The sequence below is a fragment of the Melanostigma gelatinosum genome (genome assembly GCF_949748355.1).
Source record: "Melanostigma gelatinosum genome assembly, chromosome: 5".
In the NCBI taxonomy this organism is placed as follows: Eukaryota; Metazoa; Chordata; class Actinopteri; order Perciformes; family Zoarcidae; genus Melanostigma; species Melanostigma gelatinosum.
In genome coordinates, this window is record NC_136638.1 from 10,417,933 (window position 1) to 10,439,118 (window position 21,186).

Consider the following 21,186-nt stretch of genomic DNA (forward strand, 5'->3'; position numbering starts at 1 on the left):
ATAAAAACAACAACACTAAAAATGCATGAACAGGGACACAAGCAGATTACTACTTTCCAATCATTCCGCTGAGCTCGTTTTTATCCCTCCCCACTGTGTCATCAGTTTATATCGAAACAAGCAGGAACCGATAACTATCCTCCAATCAATCTCCTCAGCCATCTTCATGCTCCCGATGTTATGTAGATGTTAAGTGTTTACAGCCGTGCATCAAAGAACAAAATCATTTCTTCCAATAATTAAAGAAATGCCTCTTGGTTTATTTGCTTTGTTCGAGTCATGAAAATGACGAATAAGTTGTTTAATAAAAACTATTTTTATATCTAGCAATTATTGAGCTTGTGCCACTTTCATGATGGATTTCTCTAACATCCGTCAAAAAGACCGGTACCCATCAATCACTCTCCTCTCCTCCCATCACTCTCCCTTCTCCCCGCAGTGCCGTGTTTGTTGTTCGTCACTTCCATTCCCCGCAGCCGCCCCTCACCGTCCCTCGCCGTGTAATCTGGGGGATTGGGTGGTCTCTTGGTGTGAGAGGTGATGGGTACAGCAGGATGAGCGTGATAATCTGCCACACTGGATTACAGCCTAATCTCTAATCTCTCTGGCCCTCCCCCGCCCGGGGACCCCCCTCCACCGTGCCAATTTTATTAATCCGAGCCCGCCGCAGCAACGGCTTAGCTTTGCCCATTTTGAGTTCCCAGCTTCCGTCGAGCACGTACGGCAATAGGAGTTGAAACAAAGGATTTTGTTGCGAGGCAACACTCGGAAGTGAATCCCCGTGACCCCTGCGCGCTCTATCGGAGGATTTAGCGACTGATGAGAGCGTTAATCCTCGGGAATGTGAGGATTCATCAAGAACAGTTGCTTTAGGGATGTCTCAGGTTGCCTAAATTGCAGCGGGTTGCAGTTTGGCTCGCACAGTCTCCGCATAAGTGCTGAACATGGGCTCCAACGGCATCCGATGTAATATCCATCAGAGGCAGTCTCAGCGTGAAGGTTGCCGTGTCCTGCCTGACTTCATGACCTGGAACACTCACAATTAATGTCCCATGTCACAGGGGTTAAATTGCTGTTAGTAATTCCTCCTGCTAGTTGAGAGAAGGCCGAGTGGAGAAAGGCTATTCCAGTCACGTACCGGCTAAGAGGGAACATGATTAACCAATTACCTAGCCTTTCTAATAAATGAGTAATCAGTTGGAGGCTGATCTCCAGACTGATGTCGCTCCATCGTATCACTGTGCCCGGTGTGTTATGTATGCAAGCCAAAGTCCTGATGTGAAAAAGAGGCTGATTGGAATTCATGCCATTGGATATATAGTCTCAACATGTTCCAATCGCATTGTTTAAATGCTCGTATTCAATTTCAAGAGGAAATGCGAGTCTTACTTCTATTTCAATAATTGTGCTCTCATTAAATCCTGTTGCAAAAAAAAAAAAGCGGTGGAGTGTCCTTTGAGGATTTCTATTTAATTAAGTTTGCAGGAAGAGAAAAACATAAGCACAATGAGCTGAATATTCGATGGAAGAGATCAGTACAGCATGTGACCTGATTCCACGTGTATGTATTTGAGCTGACCTTCCTCCGTGTGTGTGTGTGTGTGTGTGCGCGTGTGTGTGTGTGTTGTCTTGGCTCAGGGGTGTTTCATTTAGGCTATACTCAGAAAAGCAGAGCTTATGGTGAAACGCCTGTTTGATATATCGCTAATGTCAGCAGACAAAGTCACTTCTGCTGTCTTTCATGACTTTTGTCAGCGTGTTGCTCAGAGCCATGGAGAGATGCACTCTGTTCATATTGGGTTCAAGTCTCACCGTAATAATGCAAGATTTCTTTGTATGACATTTGCAGATGATGATCAGTTGCAACATAGCGTTTAACAATGTTGGCATATTGAAAATAAGAGTATAACCGAACTCATGTTATGACAGAAAGTAATTAGCCTTTGAAACTATATGACTTGGATTGTGCTGTGTAAGTGACAGAACAGCATCCATTGGATGGAAATACTGTTTAAAGGCCGACTGTCTGTCTGTCCCTTGTGTATTTTTATGGCCTGATTCATGGTCGTCTGTTTCTTCAATTTCATTTAGGAGACATTTGAAAGAGAAACATGTTGGCTGCAGGCTGCACACGAGGCTACAGATTGGCTTCAAAGTTATTTGCAGTGCAATTAAAAACACATATGTTGACTGAAATACGGTGCATATGGTTAAAGGAGTCCCAGCATTAAACAGTCAGTTGACAGTTTAAAAAAAAGAAAAGATAAACTTGAAACATCAGAGCTGGAGATATCAGCTTTTATTATTCCAGACATTCTTCATTCATGCCTTGTCAAAACCCGGCACTGAATGACCCACAATGCAACTCAACTGACAACAGCTCTGTCAGAGATTTGGTCGTGTTATGCTGCCGTCAAACAGTAATGAGATTTTTTATTTTTTGAGTTCAGCTTTAACAGGATTCATCAGACTCAGCACAGCCACAAACCTGTTTACAACAACGGTTGTGCCAGTAAACACACTTTGATGTGTAAAATCAGTGAAGCTTCCCTTTGAGACGGAAAAACATATGACTTCAGATTTTAACGAAGCCGTATGGGCAGCTCATGTCAAAACGTGACACACTTCACATGCACTAGAAAAAGCCTGACGTCAGCCTAAACACCGGCCCGCCCAGGACCATGGCTGAAGTAGAGGGACACGTTTCTTGGTAACTTGGGTCGGACTTATTCAAACCTCCTTCATGTAACTGAATTTCCTGAAAATAAATTGAAATTAGCCTGCTTTTACGATTACTCTTGCTTTATAAAACAACCCACTGATTTAACTGCCCACTTGCCTTATTGCTTTTAAAATGTCACATAAATACAAAGAAAGGAGCCCAGCATAGCTTCAGTGTTTCAAATACTTCAAGCCAGCATTCATTCAACAGACAAACATACTGTATAACATGTGCGTTGTTGTTGTTGGTGAAGAACATGTCCTGCGAGTGTGCCAGCTCACCTTTGTCGCGTGTGTTTTCCGGGTTGAGAGTGTCCAGCAGGTGAATGGAGCTGGTGGGCCTGGTTTTGCTGCGGTCCTCCTGTTGATGGTCCGCCGAGCTCAAGCCGTTCTCATACAGCTGGCTCTCGCCGTGCCGCAGATGCCAGGTCAGACCTAACAGGTGGACCGCTACACACACACACACACACACACACACACACACACACACACACACACACACACACACACACACAGAGGAAAAAGCAGATAGAAAAGATCTTTATTCAAGGCACGCAGAGAGGTGTGTGTCCGAACCTTCTTTAATGCTCATCGCACAGTTTTCGCTCACTTTGTGTGCTTAATAGAGCCCGGCAAGGCAGCGGACAATTAGTAAATACACAAAGAACACACACACGCAAACTCTGAACACATCCGCGTCCAGTAGACGCACGCCCACATAAGTACATGGACACGAAAAACGCGGCAGCGCGCCGTTTGGGCAATTAAGGCAGATCTTCAGAGCCGGAGCCCAGGGCTGGCATTAAAGCGCTAACACAGTCTTTTATGTATGACTAATGATGCTTTGAAAGCTGCTGCAGACAACCCATATGGGCCTTTTAAACAACAAAGTGTATGGAAGGATGGGAGGATACTGGATTTCCCCTCCCACTCATAAAACTGTTTACTAGGACAACAATCCGGCATGTCGTTAAATAAAAAACAAACTAACACCTGGCCATTAAGGAAATTAATTAGCGCCTTGCAAGGCTGTCAATGAAATGTTGGGTAAAACATTCACCTCCCTCTGACCAATCACCGGGTTCCCGTTCACGTGTGATTGTACACCAACGCTGCTGTGGTTTTCACGTTCAAGAATCTCAAGAAGTGAATGCCCCCCTTTGCTGATGTGAAGGGGAACAAAGCAAATGCAATAAATCATTGCAAGTTTTTCTCTCCTCTGACACATTCGGAACATCAAACAAAAGCAAAGCCTCAAATCACAAAGTTACTATATGCGCTGGTGGCAGTCGGAGGATGGCTGCTGAATGCAGATCAAGGTAAGGGAACTTCTAATGACTTCAAGCATCCCCGCTGCCTGTCTGCTGAATGCCGACACCCAGAAAAAGCGCTTGACACGCGCTTGCCAGCCATCGCACGAAATGGCTGCTTAGGAAAACAAATCCACGATTAAAACGCACGACCGAACACGTGTCGCACAGGTGCGGCACGCTCGACGCGTAAACGTACCTGCCGCTAGTTTCACGTACATGCTCAGTCACACCTACGCGCTCCCCCGCACATGGTTCCGCCAGCTGATGAAGAACACCAAATTAAAACTCCGGACAGTTCCAAAAAGAGATTTGCAGTCACTTTATGTTGCAGAAGCACAGGAAGAAAAAACACTTTCTCTGCAAAGCAAATCTATCATGAGCTCACTCAGCTCAGAAGCCAATGTGGTCCCATGCTCCACTCGGGCATCTGCGTGGGATCAGCGAATCGCACATTTGAACTCCGGACTAGCCCTAGCCGCCGTCGGTTTAGCCATCTACTCATGCACAATATGAGCTCTTCTCTGCAGAACACTGACAACTACCGGGGCCGCGAGGGAGACGCCATGCATCATTTAGTTCAGACTAATTGAACAGTCGGCCTGTGACGAGTCCAGACACGGACACGAGCAGATTCTTCACATCAGTGGGAAATTTTTTTCCCTACTTCACTGCAGTTTCTTATTTTCATTTTAGTGTGTGGAGGGTTTCTTATTAGCACATTGCTGTGAAATTAGTTGTGATGACTCATTCTGTTGATGGTGGGGGTGGTGGTGGGGGAATGGGGGGGGGGGGGGGGGGGGGGCGACAAACAGTAACGCAAGAATTGTACATTCAGTTTCATGGGCTTAGTCTCCGGCAAAGTCCCTTCTGGTTGTCTGGTGCTGTAAGTGCAGGTGGAGAGAAAACATACAGAAAAAAACAAAAAAGATAAATCACGTTTAGTTTGTGATACTGGGTTTAGAGACAATCCCGCAGAGATTATACCTTTATACCACATTCCATTATCAATTCTCTTGTATTAGAACAAGAAAAGTGCACTCAGTACGGAGCAGATCTCCGCCAGGTGCATCTGCAAATGAATGAGTACACTTCATGTACACGTTGCAGCATTTTGTCTCCTCTTTCTCTCTCCCCCTTTCTTGACGATGAAATAAAGGTAAAAAGCCCCCAAAAAAATATTCTCTTCGAAAAATGGAAAACTAGGCTCACCTGTGCGCGTACATTTCTCACCCCGAGCAGGAATAAGAATCTAAACCGAAGCAGTCGCTGAACCATTGCGACCCCCTACCGACCGGTTAAAAGGAATGAGTGTGAATCTCCGCAGCCACGAGAGGTCTTTCAGCGTACAGTTACAAATGAATGCAGAAAAATATAATGCCGATGGGTCCAGGACAGATACACACTCGCGCTCGCGCACGAGACGAACGCATAATCTCCTCCCCCGGGGTTTTACGTGTGCCGGAGATAATTAAACTTGAAATATAGTGTCGCACCTATGGATGTAGGTTTGCACGCTTCGCCGCCGTTTGTACTGCATTATATTGCGCAGTGGAGTGAGAAAACCTATCGTAGTTTCATGAATTAGTCAGCAAGAGCTCGGAGAGGCTTGACAAGCTATTCCTAAACTGATACATTTAGAACTTCCGCCATTCGGTCTCTCGTGCTCCATTCGCTCCTAACTTCCTCTCATCTAGATTGGTTTTCTTCCTCTCCTAGCCAAGTGTTAGCCACTCCAGTAATGACTCTGCGGGACAGTCCTCACTTCTCCTCCTCACCACTCCAGCCCTCCTCGAAAGCCCCTCAGACCCTACTTATCCTGCTCCTGCTCATCAGCCTCTCTCTCGGTCTCTCTCGGTCTCTTGTTTTATAGCTGTTGACCTTTTGCTGGAACACTTAGCATCTAGGGCCACAGAGCACGAACACACACACACACACACAAACACACACACCGAGGCGAGGAGGGATAAGGACCTGGGAGCATGATGAGGAGAGGACGGTGGTGGAGAGTGCAAGCTTGTGTGTGTGTACGCTCTTGTACTTTTGAGGAGCTGATGTCCTCACAGCAATATTAAGAGCAGTGACGGCATGTTTGTTGTTCTTCACTTGACCAAGTTAATTCTGGGTATTTTAAAAAGTGAGTGGAGCGACAGGCAAGGACGTCCAGGATTCCGCAACCAAGTTTAATCGCTGGAGGCAGCTGGTAGTTGGAGCTCTCCCAAGGCTTGAAACCTGGTGAATGAGTACAAAAGATGAGCAACTGCTGAAGGCGAAGGTTCAATCTTAACCTTAAAAAAACCAATCTACAAATCGAACTCAAGGTCTACTTTATTGCTTTTTTCCAGGTGGACGCAGAGATGTAGCTGAGTTGTCATTGTTGCCATGAGAGATATTGTTGCCAAAAAAGCCAGTGAGCTGAATGTTAAATGAGCAACCGCGTTAGCGTTCCTCTGGTTTGATGAAAAGGTCAAATGTACATCGTTGTACAGATGCTGCATTCCCATGTAGAAAGTGGAGGCGAGGGGAAACGATTTTGGCATCGGAAGCTTTCTGGTGTCTGTTTGTAGTCCGAGTGCAGCAGCCTGTGGTTGAATGCAGGTAAACAGTCAGTGTGGAGAGGCTCAAGCGTAATCTTGAAACCCATCGGCTGTTGTCTGATGGTGATTTAGCTTGTTATTGGTTGGAGATCAGCTGTTTCTCGTGAAACAGTCCGGTCGTACATGCCGTCTCTCAACCACACCTCCAGTTTTGTATCGCAAGTTGCTAATCGGAGTGGAAACGACCAGCAGCGTGCAGAACAGGAAGTATTTGCTCAGATACCGACTGGTCCCTCGGATATATAGCCCCTCTTCCCCAGAGGCGTATCCGGCCTCAGACCGATAGCTGGTGGGTTCCAAGGCCAGGGAACCCACAGGGGTTTCCAAGGAGAAAGAGGCCCCGCACAGGCTTATTTGCGATCAAATGTCATTTGTTAGAGAAGAATTTGCCGTATGCAAACATGATGACTCACATACTGAAGGTACTACAACTAGTGTATAAATAAAACAATACTCGTATTGTTCAAAATGTCGAGGCGGAAGTGGATTTTGTGTCTCACTCTGGGTTACATGAATTAAGGAGCTGTAGCACACAATGCTACAGCTCTGATTCTTGCCACTGTCTTGCATCTTTCTCCGGCTGAGGATTATGGGTATTGTTGTATTTAGAGCCATCTGTTATACAAACATGTCGGGGAAAAACACGATTTCTCAGAATGAAAGTTGAAATAATTCAAACCGATGATAACATAAACATATGGTATCAGTGGTATCATGAACTCATCCAGGAAACTCCACTTTGTCTACGTTTCCTTGTTTTTGGACTAAAATATTTATCGGTCAGCTGATTGTATGGAAACCGACAGGAAAGGAAGCGGGTATAACTAACAAGTCCCCAGGTGAAGTGGACCTGGGGACGTTGCAGTTATGCGGCTTGTGTCTTGACCGCTTGGCCACCAGTGCGCCGGGTGTTTCTAGAATTGGGCACATTCACAACATCATTAAAAGAACAATCCAAAATGAAAATGTACAGCAGCAAAAAAAAATACTTCAAGATTCAGCGGTTCCACTCACTTCTTGGTTTATTGGATTTGATACATTTTTTATCCTTTTCGTGGCCACACAATTCTACACACGCTTCGACACAGCATGCGCTCAGCATGAACCTTCACTCTCACTCTCTTCCCCCCCCTCCTTGTCTGTCTATCTCTCTTTCTCTCCGGCACTCCTGCAAAAACACACAGCCATCACACGTTGGAGAGAGCGAGAGAGAGAGAGAGAGAGACTCCGAGTAAGTCCAGTCATTATAACCGGAGCGAGAGTGGCAGCAGCGGCGGCGGCACAATGGCGACACCGAGCAGCAGTGCAGCGAGCTAACAGGCCGAAGCCCTATTCGTGCGCATGAGTCATTGATCAGTGTGACAGTGAGATGACTGCTGGAGCTGTGAATGGGTTCTGTGCTGAACCCTTGCCGTCGGGTTCCCCGCCGAGATGTGCACGGAAGTCGTGGCGGGCTGAAGAGAACGGCGTGGCGTGCAAAGGGAGAGACCGAGGCGGTTAAGTAGATGGACGCTTGATGTAGCTTTTTCAGGCTTACTGAAACTACCGCGAAGAGAAATAAGGGAACAGAGGAAACCGAGCAGGTGGAAAAACGTGTGGATGAAGTTAGGAAAGGCAGCCGAGATAACAAGCTCTCCATCGCGCCTCTTGTTCGCGAACAGCTGGAATGCAAAAGGCGTATGAATGGGGTCCCGTATCGTTTTCCCCGTGAGTGTAATAAATGGCGACCCTGGACCACTAAATTCTTTCCAATGCTCGTTCCAGATAGGCCGGTTTCAATGGAGCAGACTTTTTTGAGGTGGTAGAAGCAGAGATAACACGAGCTCGCAGTTGCTGCTTGCAGTCGTTGCCAGGCGTGTGTGTGTGTGTCTCCAGATTGGATAGAAATGATTGTGGGCTCCAGTGATGATTAGGTTTCACACTCGTGGTGGGAGAAAGAGTAGGAGATGTAGAAAAAGAAACAGTGTGTGTGCATTCCTGTTAAACGCCTGTGTTACACTACACGCGTCTCTCTGGTGTTTAACAGCGCCGGGCTGGGCTGCGGGACACAATGGGTGAGATTGACTGTGAATGTACTGTCTTATCGATAGCTATTACAGCCAAGGTAGCACTGCAGTCGGTTAAAAATGATTTATCAATACTCTCGCACAAGAGGAAACGCACCCCGGCTTGATTGCCAAGTTGTCTCCGCCCGTGCACGTGGCAAAGCCCGGCAACTGTGTTCCATCCGACTACCAAAGACTGCAGCCCGGCAGCAAACACTTTCATGCGTGTAGTTTAGCATGTACAGTGAAAGCAATTTCTCATCCCGTGTTCTGCATGGCTGTGTCACCCTCTAGCTTAGCCACAACTTCTGAGGGATGGGAGAAAGAAAGGCAGAGAGGGGAGAAGGGGGGGGGATAAAAAAAGACGCAGGGAGGTGGAGAGAGGGTAGTCCAAAAAATGGAGGAGAGAGACAAATGGGGCAAACAAGAGTGAAGGAGAGGGACTTCAGAGACAATAAAACAAATCTGTGTCTAAGTCAGCGTTAGCGTAGAGACTGAGAGCCTGGGGCCCCACCTGCCCTCCCACCTTATTCGCCTCGTCGGCCCTCGCTCCACTCTGACAGACGAGAGGCGCTAAAGTGTTTTTCTTACTCCCTAAAAACACAAAACACAAAAAAAAACCTTGAAAGCTATTAATACCACTGTCATCACTGCGCGTGCTCGTGTGCACGAGTCTGCTGACTTTTGCTTGTGTACAAGCGTGCGCACTCCACAGCGTCTCGTCTGGCATAAGACTTGTCGTCGGTGTGACCTTGCTAAATCTGGAATGGGAAGTCCTGTTTGGATTAAAAACCAAAAAAAACAGGGGGCTGAAATGACAGAGGGATAAAGGCAGAGCGGAGGTGGCGACACACTTCTTGAATGATGAGATTTTCCGAGTATCCGGGTGTTTATTTACCAGCAGAACTCGCCGTCACTGTCATCTAGTTAGTCACGGTAGCGACAGTACACCGGAAAAACTGTGAATCACAACTACCGTCCAGTCACATACCGCACCGTTTCTGCGTGGGCGTGTCACTGCGTTTGTGTGTGCGTGAGTGTAATAGAGAGGAGAAATAAAAAGTTAAAAAAAAAAAAAATTTAAGTGTCTTGAGATGTGGTGCACGTCCGTGTGCACGTGTTTGAGAGCATGTACTTCAATGTTGAACTATCGGAGCTATTGAGGCTATTTTCATTGCAGCCTCTCTGACCTTCTGGAGACATTTTACCAAAAGGGCTCGCTCGCTATTCAGAGCTTTCTTGACCAGAGTCTGTCTAGTCATTTAAAGCAATTTTACCAAAGGCTCCTGTAGCTGTTAGGGCAGTTTTAGCAAAGGCCAGCGGGTTTCTTAGAGCTGAATCAGACGACTGAAAACAAAAGAGAAACTGGACCAATCAATACCGACCCCAATGAGGCATGAAGCAGCTGGCTGAAAGAAGCTGAGGAGGAAACACACACACACACACACACACACACAAGCACACACAGTCCCAATCACAAAGCTACCCACACACTTTCATGTGCACACACACACACACACATACACACACACATTTGGACTCAGATACGCATGGCATAGGCATGATAGGCATGTAAGGGTCACTGTTTTTTTTCCAGTTTGTTTGGTTGTTGTTTGTTTTACAGATTTTCACCAACCTTTTGTAAAAGGAGCGGAACAGTTTGTTTCTCCAAAAGAATTCTGTCCTCATGCTCCCCACAATATGTTGCTTTCTTTTCTGCAAGAACACTGAGCAACACCCCTGTTTACAGTAAACAAGAGCAGGGAAAGGCGTCCATGAACAGAAAGTGACGAGAAAAATGAGGAAGAAACGCAAACGTGTTACCGGTTACGCACTAGAGTCGGAAACATGAAAAAAATAAAAATGATATTTTAATAATATGGTGTTACAATAACAAAAAGAATAATTAAATTTCCAATTCTTTCATTTTATAAACTAGAAACAGAAAATAATGACCTTGAGTTTAGAGTACGTACACACGTACGGTACCCTAAAACACACACGTGTGCATAAGTGCACACACAGGGACTCAAGGTGAAAGCCCCCTCGGTGTGAGCTATAACTAATGTGTTGCGACAAAGAGAATAAAGCCAACACACGGTGCTGCACTGTGATTGAGTCACCGTGTGACAGCACTTTGTTTTTAGTGTCCAACACTGTACTGTGCCGAGCCAGTGCACTCCTAATAGAAAGGGTTACAGCCTCCAGACCCTACTGGAAACAAGTTGAAGCAGCCGATCCTACCGACTCAGCATTGCTGCTGAGCAGATAATTGGTTGCCAGTTTCCCTCCTTGACAAGAGTTGCACAATGAAGACGATGGCTGCTGATCCTAGGCAAACAAGACGACCACCTGTTTGGAAAAAAAAACCCTCGCTTTGGGAGAAGGTAACGTTTCATTAGGGCCGGCTCAACTCCACACCTCGGCAGCTTCATGCCAGACACCGGATTCGGCTGACGTGCTGACGTTTACCTCCGTGCACAAGCTATGGCCTCCTGCCCACCACCTGCTAACACAACAGACTGCAATCCTGTTCAGTCCACCGAGGTTATTATCATCTCAGCCTGGTAAGTTTCCACAATTTTGCATTCATTGCATTGCGCTCTTTACCGCCTATACCTACAGCTTCGGGAACTGATGTCGCTAAACGTTCCGAAATCTTGAGAAGCATTTCTTCCTATGCTCAGTGCAGCCATCACAGAGTACAGTGTGTGCGCGATGGCCTGCAGACTGTGCCGTCTGATTGCACTCGGGGCACAGCAGCTCAGACTGAATAAAAGCGGCAGATCTCCAGCAGAGTGAATCAGCACATTTCAGCTTTTCCAATTTACTGAAGGACTTGGGACTATCCTTTTATTTTGGCCATGTCTTTTCTTCCACATGGCTTTGTTCAAAAAGGCCTCGCTTCTTTGTTCCTTGCACCCCCGTCTTACTGTTGGGACACTTCCTGAATTACTTTGCACATAAAGACTGAATCTGAAACTTATGAAAAACGAGTTTGATAAAATATGAAATACTGCTTCTGATACCGCTCGTAACCGAGTTACTCTGTAGTTGAAATGTTAGCTACAGCAGCCGAGTCCTGATTTACTGCGAGTACCTTTAGCTAAAAGAAAGAAGAAACAAAAGGTAACGCTCTGCCTCCATTGCTATAGGATGCGTGTTTACTGAAACACTGCAACGACAGGAGCCGGGAGCACTGGTGCTTGATCACTACCAGCCTCAGCCCAAAGAATCCTATGTCCCCTTATGTCTGACAGTATATGACAGCATATGACAATATATACTGTGAGACACAATGCATTTGCTGTGGTTAAACCATTTATGCAATGGCAGCTACCACTACCTAGCGACAACAGCATTACTCAATCCAAGATACTGTACACAACAGCACTGTGAGGGACCCAGAATGGCCAGGAATATGACTTCTAATCGGCGGATCGAGGACGCGGGTTGTTGTCTTGTCAACGGGACAAAACAACTCTGATTCTCCAAGTGATGCGTCGTTTTTGTTCCCTTGTCACCAAGACAGTAGAGGCCTTTTTTTCCCCATAGCAGACATTTTAACATGTCATGGCAGGAAAGTAGAGGTGACGAACAAGAACAATAACAACGGCTGCGATCTATTCAAGTGCCCCAGTAAGCCGTGACAAGAGTGACAAGTGAGCCAACATGCACGGTAGCAGGTCCCTGAACCTGCAGCGGCTGAATGGAAGTCATCTATCAATAATTTGAATTTTTTATCGCTGGGCTTTTCCTACGGTGACGAGTCACAATATCTGACTGACTCTGCGAAATGATTTTGATTCTGTAATGAGTCTAAATCTGTTATTAAAGTCTTCTTTTGACAGTAACTCAAGTATATGTATATATATATATATATATATACACATATACATATATATATCTGAGACAGGATGTATGTTTATTGTGTTGCATAATAAAATATCAACTGCATCACATGGTAGGGGACCTGCTGCTGACCTCTCCGTGGTAATGTATAGAAGTTTTTCTCACAATATAAACTTAGCCTACAGTGGATACCATCTGATAATATCATCACTTTTTAGTAAACATGTACCACTATAAATTCATCCATCCGCCCTCAACTCCACACTCCTCTGCTCTTCTCTAGTGTCTAGTCTTCTGTTGTGTCTAGTGTCACAGGATTTGAAAAACTTTTCAGAGCCCTTGAGCGCTTTTATTTAAAAGAAGAAAAAGGAGAAGAAGAAAAAGAGCCTGTGCAACAAATCCAGCGACTCTCTGAGCAGACATCAGCTACTTTCCTCAGGTACTTTCATCAGCTAACAGCTCTCCCGTCTACACAACAGCTGCTAGTTATGCAAGTTGAGAGCCAGGTTCAGTCAACCGACCAGCCAGTAAACATAAATTGATTTTGTGTGAGCCAGTGTGATCAACCACCGATCACGAGTCACAATTGTTTCCCTCCTTCACATCACACACACACACACACACACACACACACACACACACACACACACACACACAACACACACACACACACACACACACACACACACACACACACAACAAATTGGAAGGCCTTTCTTGGCTGTATTTGGAAGGAATTAAAAGCTAATTGTTAATTTACTTTTCCCTCTTTTTTTTTTGCTTTCGAAAACTGCTTCTTGGGCTTTCTGTCTGGATCTCATAAACAGACCAAATCTAAACAGATGTCCACAGCCAACGAAACGAGCCCACCAGAGCCGTTAACGTCATGAGAGCTAGCTTAAATCAAAGCAGATGAAACTAGTACACAGCTTAGCTAGTAATTCACGTCTCCTTTGACAGAAACATTTCGCAAATTTTACCTTCTCGTTTCCCTCTTCAATTTCGTCTTTCCCTGCTAACTAGCCGCCTTAAATTTGTGTTGACAGTAATGCAACATTGACGCAGTTAACGCTAGCTAAATACGCCATGAAATACGCGCTTACGCACGGTCAAATCAAACCTTAGCGCAGGGGCGGACTGAACCATTTGCATCCTAACATGGGGGTTCCAGCAGAAAGAGGGCCGCCATTTAATTTTTTTTGTTCTTGGCTCCTAATTAAGTCAAACACCTATTAAAATGTTCAGCTGTTGTTAATTTATGTGTTACACTAATTATTTTTAAACCTGAATCTGTGGAGAAAACAAACCTATTTAGCACAGGTCTTTTGACGGACACCTACAGCTTAAGGCTGTTCCACTAATGTTCTCCTGACTGAATTTACATTCCGTTTACATTCACAGTATTTTTCTCACATCAGTGCTTTCCTGGTGTCTAAGGCAAGATCTTCCTGAATATATATTTTTTCCACATCAAACATGTTAAACGCTGTCACAAATCATTTGTCCACCTAACAACATGGTTAATGATTGACACGATTGTTCAATACATCACTGCCAACGCACTCACATTAGCGCAGCGACAGCGAGAGCAGGCTGGAGAAAACGCCGGTGTTTACAGCGCAGCCTCTCGTGTGTCAGAAGATGCAACAGCTGAAACATTATTATGTTTCCCATCGCGTTACCTCTGTGGTCACACATGGCTCTCACAAAAATGATACAAGAGCTGTTGGTGGCTTATTTGATATTATTTGCAAATGTTAGCTTTTCTCGCTACCTGTGTCTTTAGCATGTTAGGGGGTCACCTTTCTGTCCGGATGTTGTGGTTAATTGTCCATGAGCACAGACTTAGACGAGGCCTTATGTAGTGCAGTGGTTGTGGTTGTCTCTCAGTGTTTCTGTGATGAAAAGGGCTAAAATGAAAATAAAGAAAGAATCATGTCTAATAATAATGCTCCAAGGTCTCCACATATCCTAAAAGTCAAACATATTGTTTTTAAATGTGAGCGCGTGTCGGAGTAAATGTCTTCTTGACGTAATGTATCGTTGGTATAATGTACGACTGAGATCCCAGTTGTAATTTTTCAACTTGTTATCCAGGGTGGTCAACACCATAGAAAAGAACGAGCACTTAATTCATTATAAGCTATAATCAGCGCGGTGCCTTGAGACAGACCAGGCTGGCGAGGACATTTGGAGGAGAAATCCAGATCAAGAGGGAGCGACTTAAGTACTGCTACTCACTTCTAGCCACCAAGCACTATGGTCTGGTGTTTCAAATTCTTAATTCATCAGTTTGATGATTAATTGATTGATCAAATATAAAGTAAATCCTTCTTCAAATCTTCAACTTTGCTGGTTTTGTCCAAGCAAAGACTGACATTTAGAATGACATAAAACAGTAAATTATCACATTTTAAAATCTGAAAGCAGAAATTTTTTTTTGCTTCGTAAATTACTTACATTGTCAATCGATCAAAATTGCTCATACTGTTCATGGATCGATGAATCTGTGCCAATCCACTCATGGATAAAACCGCTTCAGGATTATTCTAGGCTACCCATTACATAAACATTCAAACTGATACAAGTCGCCTAATTCATCAGTTAGTGGGGTTGACAGAAAATAAATACAATATTTTGATAATCAGTGAATCATTTGTGTAATTCTGCGGGCAAAAAAAAGCCAAACATTTGCTGCGGCAGCTTCCAATGTGCTGCTTTCTCTGATATTCTTGTGAACTAAATATCCTTTTGACTGTTTGTTGAACACAACAAGACATTTGAAGGCGTCACCTCAGGCTCCGAGGAACCAAAACAATCTGGTTAGGATTCATTGGGAATGGAAACGATCATTATTGCAGCTCTAATGAACGCACAGACGCCCCACACATGCACACACACACACACACACACACACTTTCGCAGAGTGTACTCGATTTGACCCCCTGTGAATAATGGCTAACTTTTAAGGCAGATGCTTTGAATTGCCATCAAACTGTGAGAGCAGATTTACTGAAAGAAATAGCGTGAAAGTAATGAACTTAAAGCCACTAACGACTCATTTGGTTCTTTATGGAACCGCCAGGACCCCTGAAGCAGCACGTATTGCACAACAGAACTATAAAGAAGATCTCAGCTTAAAGTGTACGCTGTCCACGCTTCCCCACACAGTTACTCTCTCTAGTTCAATATTACATACTGTAGACGCCATTAACGTGAATCCGCCCCTACCTTCATATCCGTATGCCACTCCGGTGTCTTTGTTGTTGCAAAAAAATAAATAGGGTGCAATGTGTCGCTGTGTGTGTGCAAGTGAAATGTGATTTGGAGGTGATTATTTGATTGCGGGGTGCTTTTGACTCGCTCATTTCAATGCATCAGCGGCTTCTCCCTGTTGCCATAGAGATGATTGTCTTTCATAACTGACACATTCCGCCCTTTCCTCACATTTGATTCAACAACCCAGGGTTGTAACTGTTTAAAACAGCAAGACATTCATTAATGCAGAAAATACTCTAATTAGCTTCTTCTTCTTTTTTTGGACTCCATGATAGAGCAATAGTAGGCAGGGCTGGGTTTTTTTGTTTGTTTTTTTACGGAGGCAGAACTCAAATGAGGCTTAGAATCGTGAAATGAGTTACTGTCAGTAGCAATGTTCTTCAAGATTACAGATACAATCTTAATCTGTCCTCTATCTCTCCTTAAATGCCCCGTTCGCTACCATAATGCCTGCTGCTCATATCTGATGGCCGTGTTGTGCTTAATAACAAGCCGCGACTGCAGGAGGGAGGGGTACGTTGGGAGATAAACAAATTAACAAAGCTATTCGCAGGCCCCGCAGCACCAGGGGGGGGGGGGGGGGGGGGGGGGGTATGGGAGGAGAGGAGAGAGGGCAGTAAAGACAGAGAGGAGGCCTGCCTTAGCTAATCACAACAGGGGGCATACAGTGCACTGCAATCACTTAGGCACAGCATTATCTCCGCAATCACGCATCCGCCTATTATTGTGCTAATTGGAAATACATCGTTTGTCGAGTTACTTTTCCAACAAGTTAATAAAACCCGTAACTTGCCCAAAGTGCTTAAAGGACTGGCAGTGATTCCGAGGTTGGATCCCGAACTGTCAAGGACAATGTTTGGTTTTTTTGCTGCAAATCATCAAAGTCAGATTTAGTTTGTTGAACTATGAACCTCGCTGTTACACTCCACCGGTCACGGCGCACCTCCACCCCGCTACGCGCTGAGCCACGGACGAGCGCGGCGAGAAGTGTGAAGTTTGGCTGAGCGTCATGAGAAGAAGATGAACACTCAGCCAAATCTAACAGCTGCTCCACCGTGATTTTCTCCGAGGACGAGAAGCATCTCCGGCATTCTGAAACGTTGGACTGCAGCTTGGCACGACTGTAAAGGAATATGTCTTTTTTTTTTGTGTGTTGCAAATGTCTGAATTCAGGAAGAGGCCTCTACAGTATCACGGCTGACAGATAACACACACTAAAAGTTACCAACTTACAAGTTGTGGCTGTTCATGAAAATACTAGCCACTTTTTTTGTTATCTGTCAATCTAGTATATAATTGTTTTTAGATTAATCCATTAATCATTTGTTATTTAAATGTAAGAAAATTGGGGGGAAAAAATCCAAGATAATGCAGTCATATTGCTATTATGTCCAACCAACACTCCAAAACCCTGAAGATATTTACTTTAATATGACATACAACAAAGAAAAGTAGCAAATCGTCATAACTGAGGAGCTGAAAAAAAGGAATATTTTGTATTTGCGCCTGAAAATTTGAATTGCGTTGACGGTCAAATCAAGTCATTAAGCGACGGTTTCAGCTCTGCGTGCACGAGGTTGGTCTCATACATTAACAAAATGGTAGATCCATGAATAATAAATGTAATAAGCAAGATACATGTATTGTTATTTGCTGAGAAACTTGTTCAGTGGGGAAATAATATTAAATATGTCCCAATTAACAATAACCTGCAGGAGCTGATTATATTGGGAATAAAAGATGATTCATTATCATATTTTTTACCACTGCTCGAATGAGACAATGAATTCAGTTTCTTATTATAATGACTATGATGATAAGAATTAATATTCAATAACAACCCGATTTAATGAGACGGACTCAAAATCAATAAAAATCAGCACGGCTGTTGTTTGAGGAAGATGAAAAAGAGCAAAACTACTGGGGGGGAGAATGATTGTTCTTCTTCCTCTCATCCCGTGAGTGGCTGTTAATGAATTTGTTAAAATGACTGAGTCGTTATGTAACGAGGGAACCTAATCATCTGGTGGCCTGTGTCTCAACCTCTCCCCCCCCTAGACACAGACATTAAGTCCACGACCACTTTAATCTTGCTATTCGGACATCTTTGATGTACAGGGCCAACTTAGCATCTGTGCTGGTACATCCCATACATCTTGGGCGCGGTTGCCGTGGCGATGTCAACACGGAGATCGATCATTGCCAAGCAGGAGTGGAGCATGACACCAATTAAAAGGTGGTGTCGTCTCCGAGTCATCGCTCACGCTCCTCACTAATGCACTAATTAACGGGGCCGGGACATTAATGGAATAGCGCGGCTTCGGCCTGGGGATTAATCTGCATGGATTCACCGGTGTGCATGCGTGATGTCTGTCTGCGATGTGTGTCCGTGTGTGGTTAATGCGAAACCCCCCCCACGCTTGCTCTGCCGTGACCTTGAGTGCCGCCATAGGAGGGGAATGAACCGGCCCGGGCGGAGGGTTGGGATATCTGGCTGGAGGAGGGAAGGCGATGTGCCGGAGGGTGGAGGGCCGGGCCAAGGTTGACGATGAAGAGGGAGCCGGTTGAAATCGGAGGGGATCGATGAATGAATTGGGTATTTGACTTTGACAAACTCTGCAGGCGATCTTCCAGACTGCAGAACAACCCCTGGAACTTTCTTGAATTTTAAAGATGCAAATGAGTTACTAAATTAGTATGACTCCTAAGATCTGCGTTCACTAGCAAATTGCCGCATGTATCGGCAGTAATAGTCAGTGGTGGAGGAAGTGTTCACCACCCTTCACACTGCTACTGATGTGAATTGTGATCAAATGTGATAAAGGTAAATATTTAAGAAACAAGTAAAAATAAACATAAAAAAAACGCACCAACAATAAGGTCATGAATTGGATAGATTCATAAATACAAGAAAGAAGGCTTAGAAAGAAAAAAAAAGGTAGAAAAGTACTACGGTGTGTGTAATCGTGGGTGTGTGAGCCGGACAGAAAAACAATGAATGAGTTACTACTTCCTGGATGTGTGCATTCATCACGGAGTAAAGGCCAGCTTTGTGCGCTTTAGTCCAGGATAGCTAATTTACAAATCAGACTATTCTACAGAGGATCACATTTAGAATACATTACCAACTCCTGAACTAAACCCAACTCCTTCAGAGTAAGTAGTAGTAGTACATTTTCAGAAGTCCCGCTTTGATCCCTATCGATCTCCTCTCCTCCACTGTGTTTTTTCTTCTTTTTTCATGTTCCTGTATTTTTTTTTACCCTTTGAAGCCTGCAACATTGCATGTGTGTAAAAATCCCCGTTTGTTTCCATTGATTCTTTTCTAATTAATTAGGCAGCGTCTCGACTTTGTAGCCATCTTTTTTGCTCGGTGGTTTAGCGACTCACCGATGACGTAGGTGAGCAGCAGGGCCAGGGTGAGAGTGAGGAGCGACGCGGACAGGGCCGTGCACTTCCAGTTGCAGCAGCGGTGAGGCTTGTTGAAGGTAAACAGCGGTCTGGTCACGCTGCTCCGCGGGAGAGGCCGGGGCGGAGGGGAGTACACCGTCCCGGAGGTCAGAGGGTAACCCTGCCCCGCCCCTGACAGGAGAGCCGATGACCCAGAGCCCTGCTTGAACAGGAAGTGTCTGCGGGAGAAACACAAAGAAGGAATTCATCCATTGACCGTTCGATGATCTCCTCCTCCTTAAGTTACTGCTGCTGTGACTGTAAATCATATCAGAAACACTTTATTGTTCCCGGGGGGGCTACATACAAACAAAGTTATAAGAAAAATAGAAATAAGTATGTAAAATGTGTGCATTGTACTACAATATACTAACAACAATAAATATGTCAAAAAATTGAAACAGAAAATATGTGAAAATATGTCTATAAAACAGTAGTGTGAACAATATCAATGCTGTCAGTGGGATCTATGATTAAGGGTTTAAAATGCAGGAATGGTATGAATATGAATATTACTTAAATGATACAGTATAAATGCAGTATTAACGCCAGAGTATTGCACAATTTAGATATGAATAAATGAATAATGGGGTTATAGCTGCTGACAGGGGTGAAATAAGTCCAAGTCTGTTGCCTCTGGAGGAGTTGGAAAGTTTGACAGCCACAAGCACGGAGACGATTAAAAAAAGAAGGAAACCGGGCACAGAGTTGGAGGCGGCGCCCCGTTCATTCCTTTGGAAGTTGCTCAGTGGTGCATTGAGCAAAAAAGAGTTTGACTTCCGAGTAAGAACATTTCAGATAGAATTGTCCGGATCTTCTGTTGATCTTTCGCATCCATGGAGCACATAGAGTAAGCGGAGTAGCGTTTCCGTTAACCCCATCTCCCAGCCCTCACGGCGGAGTTGCAGCCTACAATGTTTACGTTTATTCATTTGAAAAGACAACGGTCTAGCTATAGTTAATTTAGCTGCAGCTAGCAGAGGAGATGGAAATAAAGAAGCATTTTTCTTGGATTGACAGAAGAGCTATAAAGTGAGGGAAAATGTAAGAATGGTATTTAGTTTCCTGTCTGGCTGTTTAGCTTACTTGTTAAAAATATGATTTCACTTTTACTGCTACAAGAGAAAAGGCTCAGACGATGTGTTGGCTGGGGTTGCTGGAGTGTAAACTTCCCCAAATCCAATAAAGAGCAGGACAGGACAGAGCTAACGCTAATGCTAACCTACACCCTGAACCCATGAACCGTCTGCTAGAACCTGTAACTACACAAACTAATGCAGTTACTTGATGATGTGCTCCGTGGCCTTGGGGAGTAACAGTGTTGGGCTACTTGTTAGCTGGACATGCTAATGATTGCAGCTGACATTAGAGCTGATACAAACACACTGTTTGATCCATTTCATACATTTTGTCTCCTTTGGAAAGGCCAGAAAACCCGTTATGGTTTTTCATGCCAACCAGTCATCTTGCAGGTTACATCCAATGTTTGCCCAAAATGTCAACACTTGATCATTTTATCCCGTTTGACAGTTACTTAGCACACGAATTCTGTAATTACGACCAAAGAAATGTGTTTCGCGAGATCACAGTGACCTTTGACCACCAAATTCTAATCAGATCATTCTTGATTCCACGTAGACGTTAGTGCCAAATTTGAAGAATTTTGCTTCAGCGTCCCTGAGATATTACAGATGGACGGACAGACGACCTCCGGCCGTTACACCACCCTCCATACTGTTTCCATGCTGGAAGTTATAGTTGGAAAGCTATAATTGTTACTATTTGGAGCAGTTGAGTGGAAGGACAATTAATGTCCGTCCTATTCTTAAGAAGAGGGAGCCCCAGCACACTACCTGCCACCTCTGGGACCACTGTTTTTCTCTCATTAAGTAGATCATATATTGAATTTGGAAACAATATCTTATCGTAGGA

The 21,186-nt window shown here is 44.5% G+C and overlaps 1 protein-coding gene across 1 annotated transcript in view; it reads right to left on the reverse strand.

Annotated features, from left to right (window-relative positions):
• Window positions 1-21,186, reverse strand: part of tenm1 (teneurin transmembrane protein 1) — a gene marked incomplete at its 5' end in the record, with an annotated part of 163,195 nt that overhangs the window by 91,410 nt on the left and 50,599 nt on the right. Inside the window, 2 exons of the mRNA XM_079268409.1 lie at window positions 3,004-3,171; window positions 19,195-19,433. Of these exons, the coding sequence (XP_079124535.1) occupies window positions 3,004-3,171; window positions 19,195-19,433 (407 nt within the window). The remainder of the gene's footprint in view (window positions 1-3,003; window positions 3,172-19,194; window positions 19,434-21,186) is intronic.